This window comes from Zalophus californianus, chromosome 9, assembly GCF_009762305.2.
Source record: "Zalophus californianus isolate mZalCal1 chromosome 9, mZalCal1.pri.v2, whole genome shotgun sequence".
In the NCBI taxonomy this organism is placed as follows: Eukaryota; Metazoa; Chordata; class Mammalia; order Carnivora; family Otariidae; genus Zalophus; species Zalophus californianus.
The window spans coordinates 14,071,867-14,089,547 of record NC_045603.1 but is presented as its reverse complement, the minus strand read 5'-3'; the positions used below and the strand labels follow the sequence as shown (position 1 = coordinate 14,089,547).

Sequence of the window (17,681 nt, the reverse complement as noted above, 5' to 3'; positions counted from 1 at the left end):
ACTACTGTGATCCTTCGGGCTCTAGAACTTACCATGCCCGTGGAGGGCCCCTGGAGGCGGGCCCTGTGTGGCGCTGTCCACCCAGGGGCTCCACTGCCCGCCGCGGGATTAAAGAGCTGGTAATGTGCAGCCTGCACGGGAGCGCACTAATGCGGTCTGCTTTTTCTCTGAGGTTTCTCCGGGATACAGCTGTTTCCACAGAGCCATCTGTTCCCTGGCACGGCCGTGCAGACTGATGCCATAACATGTTTCTGGAGTCAGCTTATATATGTCTTATTTTCAACTTCTAATGGAGCCCTGGGGACGCTGTGGTCTTTTCTTCTGGGTGGGCTTGGTATCAGGGAACGTGGCCGTGCAGGCTGCCCCAAACCCTTGTCGGAGGAGGGAGTTGAGTCTGGTAACCCTCCTTTCAGAGGTGAGGGGGGGAATCTCAGCAGCTGGAAGGCAAGGCATCAGGACAAGCTTCCTGGCCAACGCTCCTGCAGATGGGCGGCACCCCACATACCTTAACCCCCTCAACCCTCATGACAGCCTGGGCTGGGCTTATTCACTGACCATTTGACAGGTGAGACTACTGAGGCCGTGGGAAGGGAGAGCTATGCCTGAAGTCCTAGATCTAGTCCTCGGGCCAGGTATTTTGATATCAAGGACAGGGATCTTTCCAGCACTCCACAGATGCTTCAAGAAAAGGACTTAAAATAGTTCATGTGTTCCCCCAAATTTACTGAGCACCTAGCAGGGGCCAGACCATCTTTTATGGGCATGAAGATACGCTGAGGAATGAAACAGATAAAATTCCCTGCAGTCACAGAACTTCCATTCTAGCAGAGAGAGACATAATCAACAAAATAAAAAAGTCAAGAATATAATCTACTGAGGAGTGATATGTTTCTATGCAGAAACATAAAGTCAAGAGCCCTGGGATACAGGGGTGCTGGGGTACGGGGCGGGTACTGCAGGTGTAGACCAGGGAGTGTTGTAAATACTTGCAGAAAGACCACTCATACGAGTTCCAACGCTGCCACCACCCCGTTCCATGATTTCATTTCTCTGAGCCTCTTTGTCCTCCTCTAGAAATAGAGGTAATAACTACCTCGCAGGGTTTGTGAAAGAGTAAGAAATGGTTACAAGTAAAAACCACTAGAACGATCACCGAATAACCCGTAGTTCTCATTATATTCATTTTATATCCGGAGCTCCATTCACTTGGGAAGCATGGCCCGGGTTCATCACTTCTGAGTGACACAGACCTGCGTTTCCAATCATGGCCCACCGTTTAGGAGCTGTTTGACTTTGAGCAAGTAACTCATCCCTTCTGAGCTTTGGTTTCCTTATCTGTGAAATGTGACTCATAAAGCCTACCTCCCTCGATTGGGGTGAAGATTAAAGTTGCACTTCCTTTTCTCTTTCCCTGCAGGAAAGCCCCAATTGGCAGAGGCTCAAAAAAGCAGATGAAGGTCTTGAAGTGACACAGAGAGCCATCTCCATTCTAGGAGACACCAGAGTGACTAACACCTAGCGCAGGGAAACAGACCCAACAGGCTTCAGCGTCTCCTGTGCCATCACTTGGAGGCTGGTCCCGGTTTCCTGGAGGGCTGTGTTGGCAAGGATGCTGGGGACCGGACGGAGCCCGAGGGGAATGGGCGGGGCCATCGATTAGTGACGTCTGCTGCAGCCGTGGGCAAAGGGAGCTCTAAGTCTGCAGACACTGTCCACTGACTTACAATTCCACATACAGGTCAAAACTTGCTGGCGTCTAGTTTTATGTTGTTGTTTTTTTCTTTTTTTGCACGCTCTTGGCTGTTTGCTGTTTCATAATTTAACTTCTACCACAACAACGCACAATTCTTTTACTATGGGTCATTCTGACTTACATGCCATTGGTTTTCCTTTCTTCAGCTGCCAGGGGAAGGAGGAACGGGGAGGGGAGCCCAGAAAGGGTTGTTCTGAAGCTGACGAAACTGAAAGTGACAGCTGTCAGAAAGGAAATCTGCAGAAGAAGCAGGATAGTCTGAGGCCATTTCCTGCCAGGATGAATAGCAACCTCCTTCCTCTGGCCAATTGCTGCCCCCTCAGCCTAGCACAGGCAATCTTACTCACCGAAAACTGTAAACTGAGTTTCGTATACTTAGGTTACTAAAGGAAGCATAATGTCCTTTACCAAGATTCCCATTCAAATTGATTAAAACGTGCATATTCCAGTAGCCCTGCATTTTACAGGGTGAGCTTCCTTTATCTGGAATATTCCCGTAGGTGGAACAAGGCACTCTTGATGATACAGCATCGCTTTATAAATACAGTGCTTAGGGAGAGTTGCAGGTTTCTGAATAACCAATGTATGGAAACATGCTACCCTATCTGCCAGGCTGTCAGGGACACCGGGGGGTATCCTTATTTTTCACTGCTCTAGAAGACAGGACTCAGACTGATGGATTCCTCACAGACGGGAAGACCACACTCCACACGAGGAAGAATGGGTTAGCATCTGGAGCTTTCCCCAACAGTGGAGTAAGCTGTGGTAAGTGATGAGCTCCCTGTCTTTGGGAAGATTCCAGCAGAGGCCAGAGGCAAGCCTATTAGAGATGCTATAGAAGGATTTTTGCATGGACCATGGGTGGAGAATATCCGTGATGATCCACCGGTGTTCTGCGGAGCCCCAGGGTTCCCTGGATACACTTGAGGGGCGGGGGTGCTGAGGAAAAGGGAGGTGCGTTATGGGACAGGAGAGGCTGTGTGTCACATCAGCTCCTGTCAATCTAAACCACGGCCGGAGCCTGTTCTTCCAAACCAAACCATATTGTCCTAGAGCAAGAACCCCAAACACAGAGTCTAAAATGGAGGCCTGCTCTTCCCATTCACATTGGCTTCCTGAATTCATTAATTTATTCTCTTTGGCAACAAAGTCAGCCCAGTGGTCTCTCCTTCCTTCCCGGAGTCTCTTAAGTGGTGGGAAATCCACTTGGGATCGTGTGGCCTGGAGCGAAGGTGATGGCCGTGCCACGCTTTACAGACATAGCTCTAAGCCACGCTGTAGGCTCCCCTCTCTGCCAGGCCAGCCTAGGAAAAGTGTTAATCAAACCTGAAGACCATTTGTGGAACAACAGATTTGGACCCAATATCAGATGGGTTCGGTATTGCGATCTGTGAAAAAAACGCACCTCAGTGAACACCGTGTTCCTGGTGCCGGGTCCCATTTTTGGTGAATTAACATAAAGTATCCATGAAACACGGTGACAAAGGCATCACTGTCCCCCATTTATCAGACGGTGAACCGAGGCTCAGAGCACTCGCATGACTTCTCTGAGTCACTCATCTGAATGAGCGAGCTTCGATGACAAGAGAGCCCACCGTCTTACCCTCACCCTCATCACCACCTCCCTGGCGAAGAAATAATAACGAACTTGTGCGGCTGTTTATGTTCTCACATTGCCTTCCTCTGAATGTGCCCTGTTCCTGCTGACCTCTGGTCTCCGCCGCCCCTGATGCTCCTTCCCTCCCACTAGGTCCACGCTCTTTAACGCCCTCACTGTGCCTCTCCTGGCCTTCAAATCCTACCTCCTCCAGGAAGTCTTCTGTGATGCACCTGCTCTCCCCTAGCGTGTGGAATGCCCTTCTAGTGTGCTACTGAAATACCAGCTTGCTCTGGGGCTGGAGAATGACCTCCACTGCCTGCATCCCTCACCACAGCAGGCTTCGATTTGCGACGCTCCTCCTGGATCCCCAGCCCCGTGGCCTGTGACTGTTGGAACGACTATCTGCCTGGCAGACACTGCCATTGGAGGCCTCTCCCCTCTGGGACCTGCAGTCCCATGAAGAGGTTCCCGACTTCATTTCTTCGAGGCTTGTCAAAGCTCTAACGACCTCCTCCCATGGAGCGGGGAGCATCCAGCGTCGGCCCAGATCCAAGATCTTACCCTTTCCCTCTGGCTGTATTTGCTGCTAACACTTGACATGCTGCCAAGGGCGCGGGGGTAAAATTCCCTACAGGGACGCGGTTCCAGGGACCCAATGTTATAGCCACTCTCCTGGCCCCAGCCCCTGCCCCAGGGGGTGGGCTCAGCCAGAGGAACCTGGCTGCAGCAGGGCATGGGGACCTGCCCTCTTGATTTATGAGGGCTAAGTTGCACCTGCCCCCCTGTTCTTAGCACCCACAAAGCAACCCACCTGTTCTCTCCATCCCTGCTCCTGCCGCCCTGGGTCAGAGCCCCAACGCCACCTTTTTGCCTGGGATGTAGCAAAGGTCTAACCAGCCTCCCTGCCTCTGACCCGTCCCTCTCATTGTGTGAAATCCCACTCAGGGAGTGATTTCCCTCAGATGTCAATCTGACCATGATTAAAGCCCTCTGGCGGCTCCTCACTGCCGACAGGTCAGTCTAAGCTAAGCGCGGCCAAGGCCCCTCCGGTCAGCTTCATTCTTTGCCACTGCCCACGGGCCTGCGCTCTAGGCGCCAACGACCAGCATGTTCTCCTTGGGCTCCCTACTTTTCAGCTGCTCTGCCCTTTACCTGGTACTTCCTTCGTCTTATTTGTTCAATTCCTTCAATACATATTTGTTAAGTGCTTATGATGTGCTTGCTTCTCTGCTAGATAAAGTCCCCAGGGGTGAAAAGGACAGACCTTGTATTCTGGTCTTCTATTTGGGAAAAGAGATAGGAGACAGTTGCATGAACCAACTAACTGTGAATAGGAACAGGTGCTCTGACGAAAAGAACTTGGGGCACATCACAGTGACTTCTAGCTTTACTGGAGGGGCAGGGCGGGGCAGGGCAAGTGTCCCAGGATGACGATGCTGGGTCTGAGACGTGAGGATGCCTGGGGGCAGGGGGTTCCAGGCAGAGGGGAAGCAAGCACAAAGGCCCTGCCTTGGGAATGAGCCTGGAATGCAGAAGGAACAGAGAGGTGGTGGGTGTGGCTAGTGCACAGTCAAGGGCACAGTGTTTGGGCCCAACTGCTGTGGAGAGCGCTCAGAGAAGGCTGCCCTCTTGCTCCTGGCCCTCTCCGCACCCAGAGAGACCATCTTCTTGGCATCTCTTAACACTTGTTACGCGGCGAGTGACTTCCGTATAGGGATGGGGTCAGCCTCTAAGTTCAACCCCAGTGCCCTACACGGTGCCTGACAGATGGCTGGCATTCACACATGCTTGTTGAGCAAATAAATGCAGTCACAGATTGTGAGAAGGACCACTGATGCCGGTCCTACCCCGATGACCCACCAGGGGAAGCTGGTGGTAGGAGAAGCGGGGTGGGTCATATCTAAAGGGAGTCCCACTTCATGAGGCGCTGAACAGCACACTTGGGGGACTCACCGATGGGGACAATTAACGGATGGCTTCATCCTGCCAAGGCTTTTTATGTGAGTCTCTTCCATGCAGGAAAAAACAAAGGCAAGAAAATGGTTTTCATTTAGTGTTTGGGGGAGAAAGTGCCGAATGGGCACTCAGATATTGATGATGATGGCAAATACCGATTTGAGCAGGAAGGCAAAACCAGAACACAGCGTTTGTCGAAACCTCTAAGTGCTTCCCAGAATCTGAGCCAGAGTTCAAGTGCTTAATGGTATTTTTTCCTCTACTTCCAGTGGGAGTGAAGGGCAGACACCGGCAAAGGCCTGGAGGGTGATGCCGGGAAGGGCCGGAGCTTGAGGGGACCCCACTGTGCCCCGGGAGCTGAATACCGGAGGGCAGGGTGGCAGTCTTCTCTAAGCGCTCTCCACAGCTGTTGTCCCAAACACTGTCCCGGTAAAGGGCCAGGTAGATGTGTCCTCTACACCTTCCACAGACACCCTCCCCTGCCACTGGGAGCCGAAAAGAATTCTCATGACATCCAACATAAGTATATAAACAATAGGGGCGCCTGGGTGGCTCAGTCGTTAAGCGTCTGCCTTCGGCTCAGGTCATGATCCCAGGGTCCTGGGATCGAGCCCTGCATTGGGCTCCCTGCTCCGCGGGGAGTCTGCTTCTTCCTCTCCCACTCCCTTTGCTTGTGTTCCCTCTCTCGCTCACTCTCTGTCAAATAAATAAAATCTTAAAAAAAAAAGAGTATAAACAATAACAGTAGTAGTAATAAAACAGAATTCTGACTCTTTCACCGGCTCACAATATCCTTCCAGCCTGCTTCCTGCCTTCCTGATGCTCAGCTTCTGCTGTTCTCCTCCCGCTCCAGCCCCCGGGGAACACTGGCCATCCTGCAGGTCCTCATATCGGCCCTAGCTTGCCCCAGGGCCTTTGTACTGGCCACTCCCTGCTCCCTGGAATGTGCTTCCCCTGCTCTGCCACCTCCCTCCCCAGCTTTCCTGAGGTATAATTGGTAATATAAAAAAATTACACGTCATGAAAATAGTTTGGTGACTTTGGACTTATGTTACCTTTGGGTTACTTTCACCACAATCAAGGTAATGAACATATCCATCGCCCCCACCCCCTGCAAAGTTTCTTAGTTTTTTTTTTTCTGTGTGTTACGAGTGTGGTCAGAACACTTAACATGAGATCTACCCTCTTAAAATGTTTAAGTGCACCATACCCTGTTAACTACAAGCGCTATGTTGTACAGCAAATCTCTGGGACTTACTCATGTGGTGTAACTTCGTACCCACCGAACAAGGGCTCCCCATGACCCCACTCCCCATCCCCTGGTAACCAACATTCTGTTGTCTAGCTCTGTACGTTTACTATTTTAGACGCCTCCCCTGTGAGGCGTCATGCAGTATTTATCCGTCGGTGACTGGCTTCTTTCACTTAGCGTAGCATCTCCCTGGCCCACCCATGTTGTCAAAGGGTAAGTTTTTAGGGTTGTTTTTAAGGTTGAACAACGTTCTATTGGACACACGCGGCACATTTTATCCGTTCACCTGCGGGTGGGCAGGGAGGTTGTCTCCACCTGCAGCCAACACGAGGAACGCTGCAGTGACCAGTGTACATACTGTCTTCAGGGATCCCAATCTCAAGTGTCTGGGAGACATCACAGAAGTGGGGCTGCTGGTCAGAGGACGTTCCTCTTTGTCATTTCTGGGGGATCCTCCCTCTTGTTCTGCACAGCGGCCTCGGAATCACGTATTCAGCCAGTAATGGACAGCATTCCAATTCCCCCATGTCTCACCAACTCCCGTTATCTTTTGTTCTTTGGTAAAAGCAGACATCCTAACAGGTGTGCGGAGGTAGCACGCTGTGGCTTTGACTTGTATTTCCCTCACCCCTTGCTCTTCTATGGCTGGTTCTTTCTTGTCATTCAGGACTCAGAGGGAACATCACCTCCTCGGAGAAGCTCCCCCCCCCACCCCACGACTCTGCAGACCAATGGAGTAGCCCAGCTGCTCGTTAATATGCCACCATGGAGCACCTGCCACTGGCTGATCACTTTCCCTGAAGGTTCATATGGTTATCAACTGTTTCCCCCTGAGAATATTAGCACCACGACCGCAAGGACCGGTGTCCTTTTGTACCTGTGAGTGCTCAGTGCTCAGAACAGGAAGGCCCTCAGTAAATGTTCGCCGAATAAACAAATGACTTGTGTGTCTAATACTGAGGGTCAAGGAAAGGGAGGAAATACTTATTGAGCATCTGACATATGGCCGGGGCTGAGCCAGGTGCTTCAAATGCAATTTCATACTTAGTCTCAAAACACGCCTTTAAGTTTTGCATCTCCATTTGGTGGTTGAAACGGAAGCACAGAGAGGCTGAGTAACTTGCCCGAGGTCACATACTTGGTAACTGGACAAGCCCAGGTCAGCCTGACCTACCATGCCCTCCCTGCCTTTTTCCTGACCGTGTGCTTCTTCCCATTTCCTGCTCCCCAGAACTTGAAGTCACTCTCAACTTGGCTCCTTGCTGGCTGTGAGCAACCCACTGAACCTCCCTGTGCCTCCATCTCTCCACTCCCACTGGGGAAAGAAAGAGGGTCTCTGTGAACATCAGATGAGATATAACATAGGAAAAAATTATCAGCAGCGAAGAAATAGGAAGATACAGGTGCTAGCTTTGCCTGTGACCACGTACCTAACACTTTCTTCACCTAGGCGAACCCTCCAGGAGCCAGTTACTCGTGAAGATCTTTGATGCCACCCACGCGCTGACCACACTGAATCCTCCTGACTCTCCCACGTGGCTGCCATGTCCACAAGGACCTCAGAGTTTCCTGGCTATGGAGAGACACGCTGTCTACTGTTTCACGGGAGCTCTGGCTCCGGCTTCCTCCACTTGGAAACCCCCTCCTGACTCCACCCTGTGCGGGCCGAGCGTCCCTGCTCTGCACCCACAGCGAAGAACATGGGGGGGAGCTGCTGATGCACCTGTCTCCCCCAGCAGCTGGGATGCCCAGGGCAAGCTCCGCCAGCGTCCTGTCCACCTTGGGCGAGCCTGGAGCCCGGCCTGGGGGGGTGCTCCCTGTGCCCCACGAGCCACTTACGTTTTCACTGTTGACATCAGCTTCACTGGGGCAGCCGAAGAGCTCTCGCCTCAGGAGGTTGCCGTCGTACTCCAGGAAGGTCAGGTAGAGGTTGCGGAAAAACTCCACGTGCTTGTTCTTCACCCGCAGCTTCTTGGGGGAGTTCCAGTGGATGACCTAGCAGGGAGACAAGGAGGCAGGCAGGCAGGGAGGACCTCGTGCTCGTGCGCAGAGTCGGCTGGCCACCGGTCTAAGCATCTTTTGTGGGCTTGTCCATTCATTCACTCACTCACTCACTCATTCCTTCACCATTCACGGTGGTGGTGGGTGGGGGGGTGAAGAAGAAGGGTGCTGAGGCCGCGCAGTGTGGGTTCAAATCCTGCCTCTGACCTTGGGCAAGTGACTTACTCTCCGTGCCTCAGTTTCCTCGCCTGTGAAATGGGGAGAGCAACAGCTCCTGCCTGTACCAGCGTGTAAGCTTCTTTCTCTCAGCTCCCAGCCTGCTTTGCGATGCTGAGGTTGGGACTCTGCAAACCCCACTTCTACTTTGCCGGCCACCTCCCGTTAGATGCTGCCAGCCGGGGCCACAAGAGGGAGACTGGGAGTTTGGGGGAGGAAAAAGGAACGTGCCCCCCCCCCCCCCCCCCCCCCCGCCCCCGCCCCGGTGCTTCCTGTTCCTGCAAGCGCCACCCTACCTCCCTTCTTCGAGGCAGGCACCAGGCACTTCCTTCCAGTAGCAGCAGCTAGAATCCTTTTGCAGCTTTCCCAGCACTCAGGACGAGCTTCCTGGTCTGCCTCTGGAGCTGCCTGCTGTCCCCCAGCCCAGGTTGTAATGCTCCCCATCCCCCCTCTGCTCCTTCGGCTCTGGGGCGGGAGCTGTTTTCCTGCGATTTTTTAGTTTTGCCTTTTTTTGGTTACCAAATCAACACTTTATGTCTAGTTGCCATTTTTTAAAGATTAAATTCTCTGTTCAGATAATTGGTATGGTTGCTGCCTCCAGCCAGGACTGATGGATGCACGGTGTCAACAGAGCTGCCGTGAAAAATAAACTTGTTCATACGTGTAAAGCGTGCGAGTCGTGTCTGGCAAAAGGTGAGCGCTCCATAAAGGCTGGCTAGTAAGTGCTTACGGTGGACCAGGTTGGGAGGGGGCAGCGGCCTCTGCTGACGGTGCTCACCCTTGGTTGGCAGGCGGTTGGCCAGAGACCTGTCCACAAACGGCACAGAATGTGATGGTGGAGGGAGGCTCAAGGGGAACGGGAGCTCTGCAGCAGGAGCTCTAGTGATGCATGGGCTGGGGCTTGAAGGATGAACCAGAGTTTCCCGGGAGGCAGGGGCCAGCCGGCACAGAGGGGATGGTGGTGGCACGGTCCAGGCAGGGGTGGGTGGGAGAGGAGGCTGCGGAGGTGAGCAGGGCGCAGGGAGAGCCTGGCTCCATGCAGGTCATGCTCAGAGCTCAGCTGTGGCGCTGGGAGCTTACAGAGGGGGAGATTACTAACTCCGGGTTTCAGTAAGATGCTGATGTAATGGACAAGCCAGGAGTGGAGGCGTGGGAGGCCAAAAGAGGAGCTAGCAGGGACAGCTCGTGCCCTTGGCCGGGGAGCTGTCTGGGGCAGGGAGGGGGTGGGTCCTTCACCACCAGGATTACGTCATGGTCTTTTTAATGCTCACGGTGACCTGAATAAGGAATGCAATTTTAGAGATGAAGAAACTGGAGAAATGACTTGCCCAAGGCCACAAAGTTGGTAAATGTGGCAATGGGGATTCAAACCTAAATTTGAGTAAACCTGATTCCAAAAGCCCCTGTTCTTCTGTCCTGGAGAAGCCAGGTTTTTAAAACTTCCCTGTTAACGCCTGGTCACATTACAGAAGAAATAAACTAGCTCTCACCTTCCCCCCACTCGCCTCCTATGGTGGAGGGACCAGCATAGCTGACACTGAGACAGAGGAAGGGAATGGGGTGTCCAGAGCTCGGTCCCTTCCTGGCTCCCTCCTTCAGCCATATTCTGTCTGCAGGCACCTGAACAGGGCCACCATTTGGAGAGATCTGGAAGGCCCCCTCTCTCAGGGTCCCCTGGATGTATGGCAGCCACAGACAGCCCTTGCAGCTGGCTGGGTAATAACGCTCTGCAAGACCAGCTCCCTCTCTCATGGCACAGGCAACAACAGGAAACCTATGTGGTACAAACCGCATCCCCCGCCCTCCCATGACCTGCATTGTGCAATGGCAGAGCAAGAACCAGGGACGTCAGGCCAGCCTGACTGTGAATCTCAGCTCTTCATTAGCTGTGTGGGTCCTTGGGCAGCTGGTCTTATTCCCTGCGGCCTCGGGGTCTTTACGTGCAAGGTGGGAACCTATCATCCCGACTCCACAAAGTCATTACGAGGCTTAAAGAAATGCCTAGCCCAGTGCCTGCAGGCCAGGGTGACCCCGAATTCTGTGGGTTCCCTTCTTCCCTCAAAGATGGCAGCAGCGGCCTGCCTACCAGCATTCTGCGCCCCTCTCTCCTCCTGCGAGAAGGACGTCCACTGGAGCAGTGAGCAAGGAAGTGTGTTTAGCATCCAGGACAGTGCAGCAGGGCCAGCAGACCCTCCCTGGGAGGAGGCCACTTGGTGGTGTCTGCATTTCAGGGAGGGGGGAGCGTGCGGGGTGCATTCTCTTCCTGTGCCTTTTGAAGGATGCAAGAGGGAAGGAGAGGGGAGATTCTCCCCCGAGAATACACCAACCCGGGCATGAGAAGGTCCTGGGCCACGCATTAAAATAATTGCATGTGAGCTGGTGTTACTCACACCCTGTGGGGATCATGTCTTTGCTGCAAGAGATTTTGGTGCTTGCCAAGTGCTGAGCCAGCAGGAAGGCTGATGGATGTGTATCTGACTCAGGAAACTTGAACTTCTTCAACAGGGAGAAACTTACAGTAAGTAAAAATAAGGGCTGGCGCGTGGGTCCCCGGACAAACAAATCTTTACTCCTAGTGCACAAATCTGCCAGGCACTTTGGAGACACTGTGTCATTAAATCCCCCAAATAAGCCCATTCGGATGCCACTGTCCATTTTATGAAGATGGGCCCTGACTTGTTTGAATCTCACAGCTGGTAAGCGGCAGAGCTGAGACACGAAGCCAGCTCTCAGCCCGAAACCCCAGGTTCCTTACTGCTATTGTGTACGGCCTCAATGGGCTGAGCCCTTTGCAGATGACGGCCGTGAGGCTTACAGAGGAGGAGGAGGCTTGCCTGAGATCACATGGTGCGTTTGGACCGGGTCAAGACTATGACGAGGACCCAGGTCTGTAGGTGCCCCCAACCCACTCCAGGCCACCCCTTATCCCTCCATATCTCATTCTGTTCTGTGCCCAGGCAGGGATCTGGGTCTGCCTATTGCCTCTGGGTAGATACTGGTGCTTGGTGTTCTAGAAAAAGCGGCAAAAGGTAAAGGAAGGTGGGGGAGAAGATGGTGGGATTGCCGGCAGGCCAAGGGGATTTGGGAAAACCCTTTGCAACCTGGCTGCCCTGGGACAGGGAAGCCCACTCAAAGGCTTACTCAAAGATCCTGGTGCTTGTCAAGTGCTGAGCCAGCAGGAAGGCTGAGGGATGTGCGTCTGGCTCAAAAAACTGGAGTCTCCCCAACAGGGAGAAACTTAATGTATATTCAGATTTACTTTTTTCTCCTTCCTGTGCTAGGCTCTAGAGAGGTAAATAATAGCTATGTTTACCTAATACCCACTATACACTAGACATCAGGCCACGGCTGGTGTGTATGCGTGTGTGATGTTTTCGCATTCAATCCTCAAAACAACCTGGTAAGGTTGTTTCTATTATCCCCATTTTATAGACGATAATGCTGAAGCCGAGCCTAACTCAGGGTCACTCAACTAGTAAGGAACCAATCCTAATACAAAATCAGGTCTGTCTTCTGCCCAAATCTTTTTCTTTCTACCACATCATTCGTTCATTTGATACATATTAAAAGGAGCACTGAGTGTGTGCCAGGCACTGAAAGGGGCCGTGAATGCAAAGATGGACACAAGGATCATGACTCTCTTTCTGGAACTTACAACTGTGAGAGAGAGCAGGATATAAAATAACTGTCCATTTTAAATTACAGGTGTGGTATGTTCTCTTAAGGAGATATTGTTAAAGAGAGGTTGTCAGTGATGGTTTCTGGGCAGGGCCGCCTCGAGTATAAAGAAACCAAGGCCCAGAGGGAGAAAGTGACTTGCCCGGAGTCACACAGCAGGAGAGGGAGAAGTCATGCCCACATTCTGTCTCCCAGGGTACTGTTCCTTCCACTAAGCCATATGCCTGCTTCGGAAAATCCGACTCAAGATTAGTATTGCTGATAATTTTGATCAGCGCTTGTCTACTAAGAAATGTCATTTCCTGGTCCCTTGAGGGACAGCATCACCCATCATTGCTGGCTTGGGGGCAGCAAGCTGGTGGTGTAGATGACATTTGCTGACAAGCTTTCACACACGAGATGGAGTGACACTGGAGAATGTGTCCTGAAATAGATTTTTGCAAGAAGCTGGTAAGTGTGTGTGAGTCTACCAAGGCTTGTGGAGAAAACCTATCATAACCTATTTCACTTGCTGAGGCACATTAGCCTGGCAATCATAATTATTATCAGGAGCTAACATACACAGGATGTTTGCTACGTGCCAAGCACTGCTCTGAAACTTCGCTGTGATAGCTCATTTAACACACTCATTCAAGGGTACGGGTGATGGTCTCCTTATCCCCTCTTACAGATGGGGGAAGTCCAGCAAATCGCCCCAAGTTACATGGCTAGGAAGGGGGGGTGCGGTCAGGATTTGAACACAAAGAGAGACATTAGGGATCTCTCTCTCTCATTTCTCTCATGTCGGTATCATTACATGACTCTATTCACAGCCATGAATATGAGATTTACAGAAGAATTATGGGATCATAAAAGAAGCCTACTTTCACCTTCCGAATACAGGGACCTCGCCCATCCCTGGGATACTGAGGCTGCAGGACAGTTTAGGACTTCTCAGATATAGGGGCTGAGCCTCCAGCTTGGCAGGAAGCAGAGAAGGAGGCATCCAGGTTGCATGCCTGGTGGGTGGCAGAAGCAGCCAGGCACCAGAGGCCCCAAGGGTGGGAGCTGATTGGATCTGGAATGTCTGTGAAGGCTGAGTATATGTGCAGACTTGGTAGTCAGCCTGCAGTGAGCCAGAGAAATTGACAGAAATGGATTACTGTCCAGGAAACTTAAATATCACCTGGGAAGACAGCAGAAGTCAACTCGATTAAAGGAGGAACATGAGACTCTCACCCATCAAGGAAAAAGCATTTCAAAGGTAGAAGAGACCTCGGTACGAGGACAAGGCTATGGAAAGAGCTCAAAAATTCAGCTTCTGAAGCACTCAGAATCCAGAGGGTTCATAAAAGTAACTTATGGTGCCAAAATGCTAGGACATCAGAGCCTGAGTGTAAGTGCCAGGTGAACAAGAACATGGGCCTCATGTCTTCCAAGTCACAGGGGTCAGGGGTATCTAGAAAACGGGTCTGTCTCAAGACCTCCCCTGATAGTTTCTATGGCCCACAGAATTTTCTACAACCCTCCTTAGCCTGGTAGTTAAGCCCGTTGCAAACTGGCTCCCTTACAATCCCTGTTCTATCTCCAGTCTGTATGAACTTCCTGGTATTTCTGGAACCTGCCTTTTATGACTCGGTGCCTTTGCATATATGCTCTATCCCCCTCCCCAGAACATCCTTTCTTCTTCTCTACCATGTGAATGCTTGCTTGTTGTCCTTCATGGCTGAGCTCAAATGCATGTCTCTCCTGTACATCTCTGCCTGACCGCTTGTGGCAGAAGGTACCCTCCCAGTAGCTCTCTCTACCCCATTCTTCATTCGCGACAGAACACTAACTTTGTAGTTGCAGTTCCCAGCTCCTGTGAATGGATCATGATCCGTTTAAGATCTCAGCTCATTAGGATGATCCTATGCTCTGATAGTAGAGAGGGAGGAGTTGTGTCCACATTCTGTCTCCCAGGGTACTGTTCCTTCCGAAAATCCGACTCAGGATTAGTATTGCTGATAATTTTGATTATCTTCTTGCAGCTAGGGTTGGCCACACGATTCAGGATGGGCCCATATGATTCAGGATCAATGTGGATTTTAGGATGGATACATGGGGAAGCATGTATTTGACTTCCTAATAATAAGGTTCAGATAAGGTGCCATTCTCCTCCCACCCCACTCACCTTTCTGCTATGAATAGAGATGTGATGACTGGAACCATGACAGCCATCCTGTGACTGTGAGGAAGAGGTCAAGACACTGATATCTACAAACCAATGTCCACAGCCACTCCAGAATTCTTAGCTAAGAAGTTAAACCCCCCTATTTTAAACCTCTGCAAACTAGGTTTTCTGATTCTCACTATAAGCATTCCTAATGTAACACCCGGGGCCATTGCTGGGCCCTTCCTCAGTGCTCCACAGACTCTAGCACTTAACTCTAGAGAGAACTCATTGCACACTCTTGTAATTATTTATTTACATGCCTGCACCTGGCAGCACTGGAATGTGAATTTCTGGGCTGGCAGGGAGTATGGAGTATGACTCATTATTCTTCCTGAGTGCCACAGTGCCTGGCAGGTAGTTAGTATTCAGTAGCTGCCCTTTGCTTCAAGAATGGAAATCATGACGATGACATTCTCAATAATCTTCACATTCTCTCTGTCTACAGCAAATCATTTATAAAAGCCCTATTAATGTGGACTTTAGGATGGAGAAATACACTCCCCTTTTCTTTGTCTAAGGGCCAAACAGCTTGTCATTTTCTCTTGAAGGAGTTCAAGCTCCCTCTGTTCTCTGCTTGTTTGGTATTTCAAGGAGGAGGACAATAGTCTCCCGGGTCCCTTTCCTTGTCATCCTCGGGATTACGATGCACAGTTGAAAGGGATGAGCAGCCAGACCTGCCTGCCAGTCGCAGCTCCAGCTCCTATCAGCTGGTGGCCTGTGGTAAGTCACCTAGGATCACGGAGACAGCCCCTCATCTGTGAAAGGGACGTAACAGCAACCACCCTGCAGTTTGTGGTCAAGCCCAGGACGGACGGACTGATGCACATGAAGGTATATCACACGTGCTCATCAGATTGCAAAAGAAATCTGGGCTTTGAGTTCACAAAATGGCCGCCTTACTAACTAGGGAGGCTGGATGAAGCCAGAGTCTCTACGTGGGAAGGAGGAATAAGAAACAAGACTTGAAATGAGGGATTGCAAATGGTCACAGCCTGAGGCAGAAGGGAGGATGGGTCAGACGGACACCATAGCCCAGAGAAGAAGCCATGCCAGGGGTAGTCTCCTCCTGGCTAGACGGCACCGAGAGGCCTGAAGAGGGGCTATCCAGTGAGCCAACACTTCCTGCTGTGTTTAACACACTGAGCAGATACTGAAGAGTGCTGAGGGGCACAGGAGCAAAGCAAATTTCACCCCTGCTTCCTCTCGGCTCAGTCACCTAAACCACTTGATGCACATGAACCTCTATTCTCCAGTCTGACACAAGGACATAACAGTCCCTGCTCCTGAGCATCAGTGAGACAAGCCATGGAAACGCGTCCACTGCAGAGTGTGGAGCGTCAGACCGGCGCTCCGTTCCGTGTGTCTCTGGAGCACGCCCACTCTGTTCCCATGGGATGTCCTTTAAAGTGACCCTCTCCCTCAGTCTCTGTTTAAAACCCAGACTGAATGCGAGGCCTGTATTTGTCCAACTCTGCAGGCATCGTGACAGGCTGGGCCAATGTTTGTTGAATCCATTTCTTCTATTGCCCCACCAACTGCTGAAGATTCTATTCCAGCTCGCGTCCTTTCCCCTTCCCAGTCCTGACCATTACTGGGATTGGCTATTAAATAACAACAGTGTGTCTGAAACTCAGATCTCAACCCACAAAGGCTCTGTTGACTCTTTGTCTCCTTTTACACAGGTTGTTGTTGCTTCTTGGTTTTTACAAGTCCCTTAAAGAAAAACAAAAATCCTCCCAGACAAAAGTGCATCATTACCCAGGAAAGGGGCAGAGAACAGACCAAACTACTCAGTGATGAGTCTCCTCATCTGGAAAAGGCAGACACGCAGGCCCGTGCATGAGTCCAAAGCCCTGTCCTATATCCTACCACTTATTGTCCTGTCATCTGAAACATTTCTTAATTTTCCCTGCCTGGAGGGGGAGAGGTTGGGGAGAGGAAAAATGACAACAGGAAAATGGGTGCCGGTGATAATACTCAGGGCTGGGAGGGTCATGCCTCCATGAGGAGATCCAGCTATATTCTCTCATGTTCATCATGTTCCAAATTTTCAGTTCTTTTTTTGCTCTAAAATGGGGTTAACAATCAATCTGAACCGGATTTTGGTATGTGTGGAGAATTCCTGATGGGCCCCTGATAGCAGGAAATAGCAAAGCAGTGCAAACAATATGCGAATCCTCAATGAGTGTTGTCTTCATGTGGCTTCTCTGCAGACAACCAACTTGTGGATGGTAACTGGCCCGTACTCTTCCTCTCTATGGAATTAAGACTTCACTCGCATTTCACAGAATTCCCACAGTGTCCCTTATTGATCTTGGAACAGGGAGGATAGGGGGAAGCAGATTCTACCTCTAGGGATAGCAAGGAATCTTTAGTTGAGGGACTCTACCAAGGTTGGTTGAGGAGCAGCTGGGTTTGTAATCCAGTGGGATTTGGTCAGTATGGTGGAATGTCAGTAATGCCATTAGGGGTGGGGACAATATGAATCACTGCTCTGGGAAGGGCAACTGGCTTCCTGGTTCCTAGCAGACACCTTCAGTAGATGCCCACTATCACTTTTCTGGATGCCCTGCATCATCTCTTTGTAAACCTGAAGCTGGCATTCTTCCCATGATTCTCATGGGGCTATCGGTCACGTCTGATCTGCCAGAAGCAGGGGCATGTGACTCAGGCTGACCAATGAGTCAGTCATTCCTGACCATTCCTAAGAACACAGAGATGGGTTCAGGTGCGGGCATGTGTCCAAAGAAGGGTCAATAGAGTCATTTAGTGGAGTCATTGAGAGAAGAGGGTCTCTTTCTCCAACTAGGATCATGAGTGCTAGTCGCTCTTATAGTACTTGCTTTGATTTCTTCGTAGCATGTCTGATTGCCTGGAATGACCAATTTGACCATTTGTTTTCTTGTTTTCTATCTACATTCTGCCCTAGGATATAAGTTCACGGAGAGCAGGGCCTGTGCAATCTCACTCACTACTGTATAACCAGTGCTCAGAGCAGCGCCTGGCCTACAGCACACACGGAATACGTATT

At 51.1% G+C, this 17,681-nt stretch overlaps 1 protein-coding gene across 7 annotated transcripts in view; it reads right to left on the bottom strand.

The window, feature by feature from the left end:
* Positions 1 to 17,681, bottom strand: part of LARGE1 (LARGE xylosyl- and glucuronyltransferase 1) — a 541,701-nt gene that overhangs the window by 48,879 nt on the left and 475,141 nt on the right. For all 7 annotated transcript variants that reach the window (XM_027592150.2, XM_027592145.2, XM_027592147.2 and 4 more), the window contains one exon: positions 8,401 to 8,556. In XM_027592150.2, coding sequence (XP_027447951.1) covers positions 8,401 to 8,556 — 156 coding nt within the window. The remainder of the gene's footprint in view (positions 1 to 8,400; positions 8,557 to 17,681) is intronic.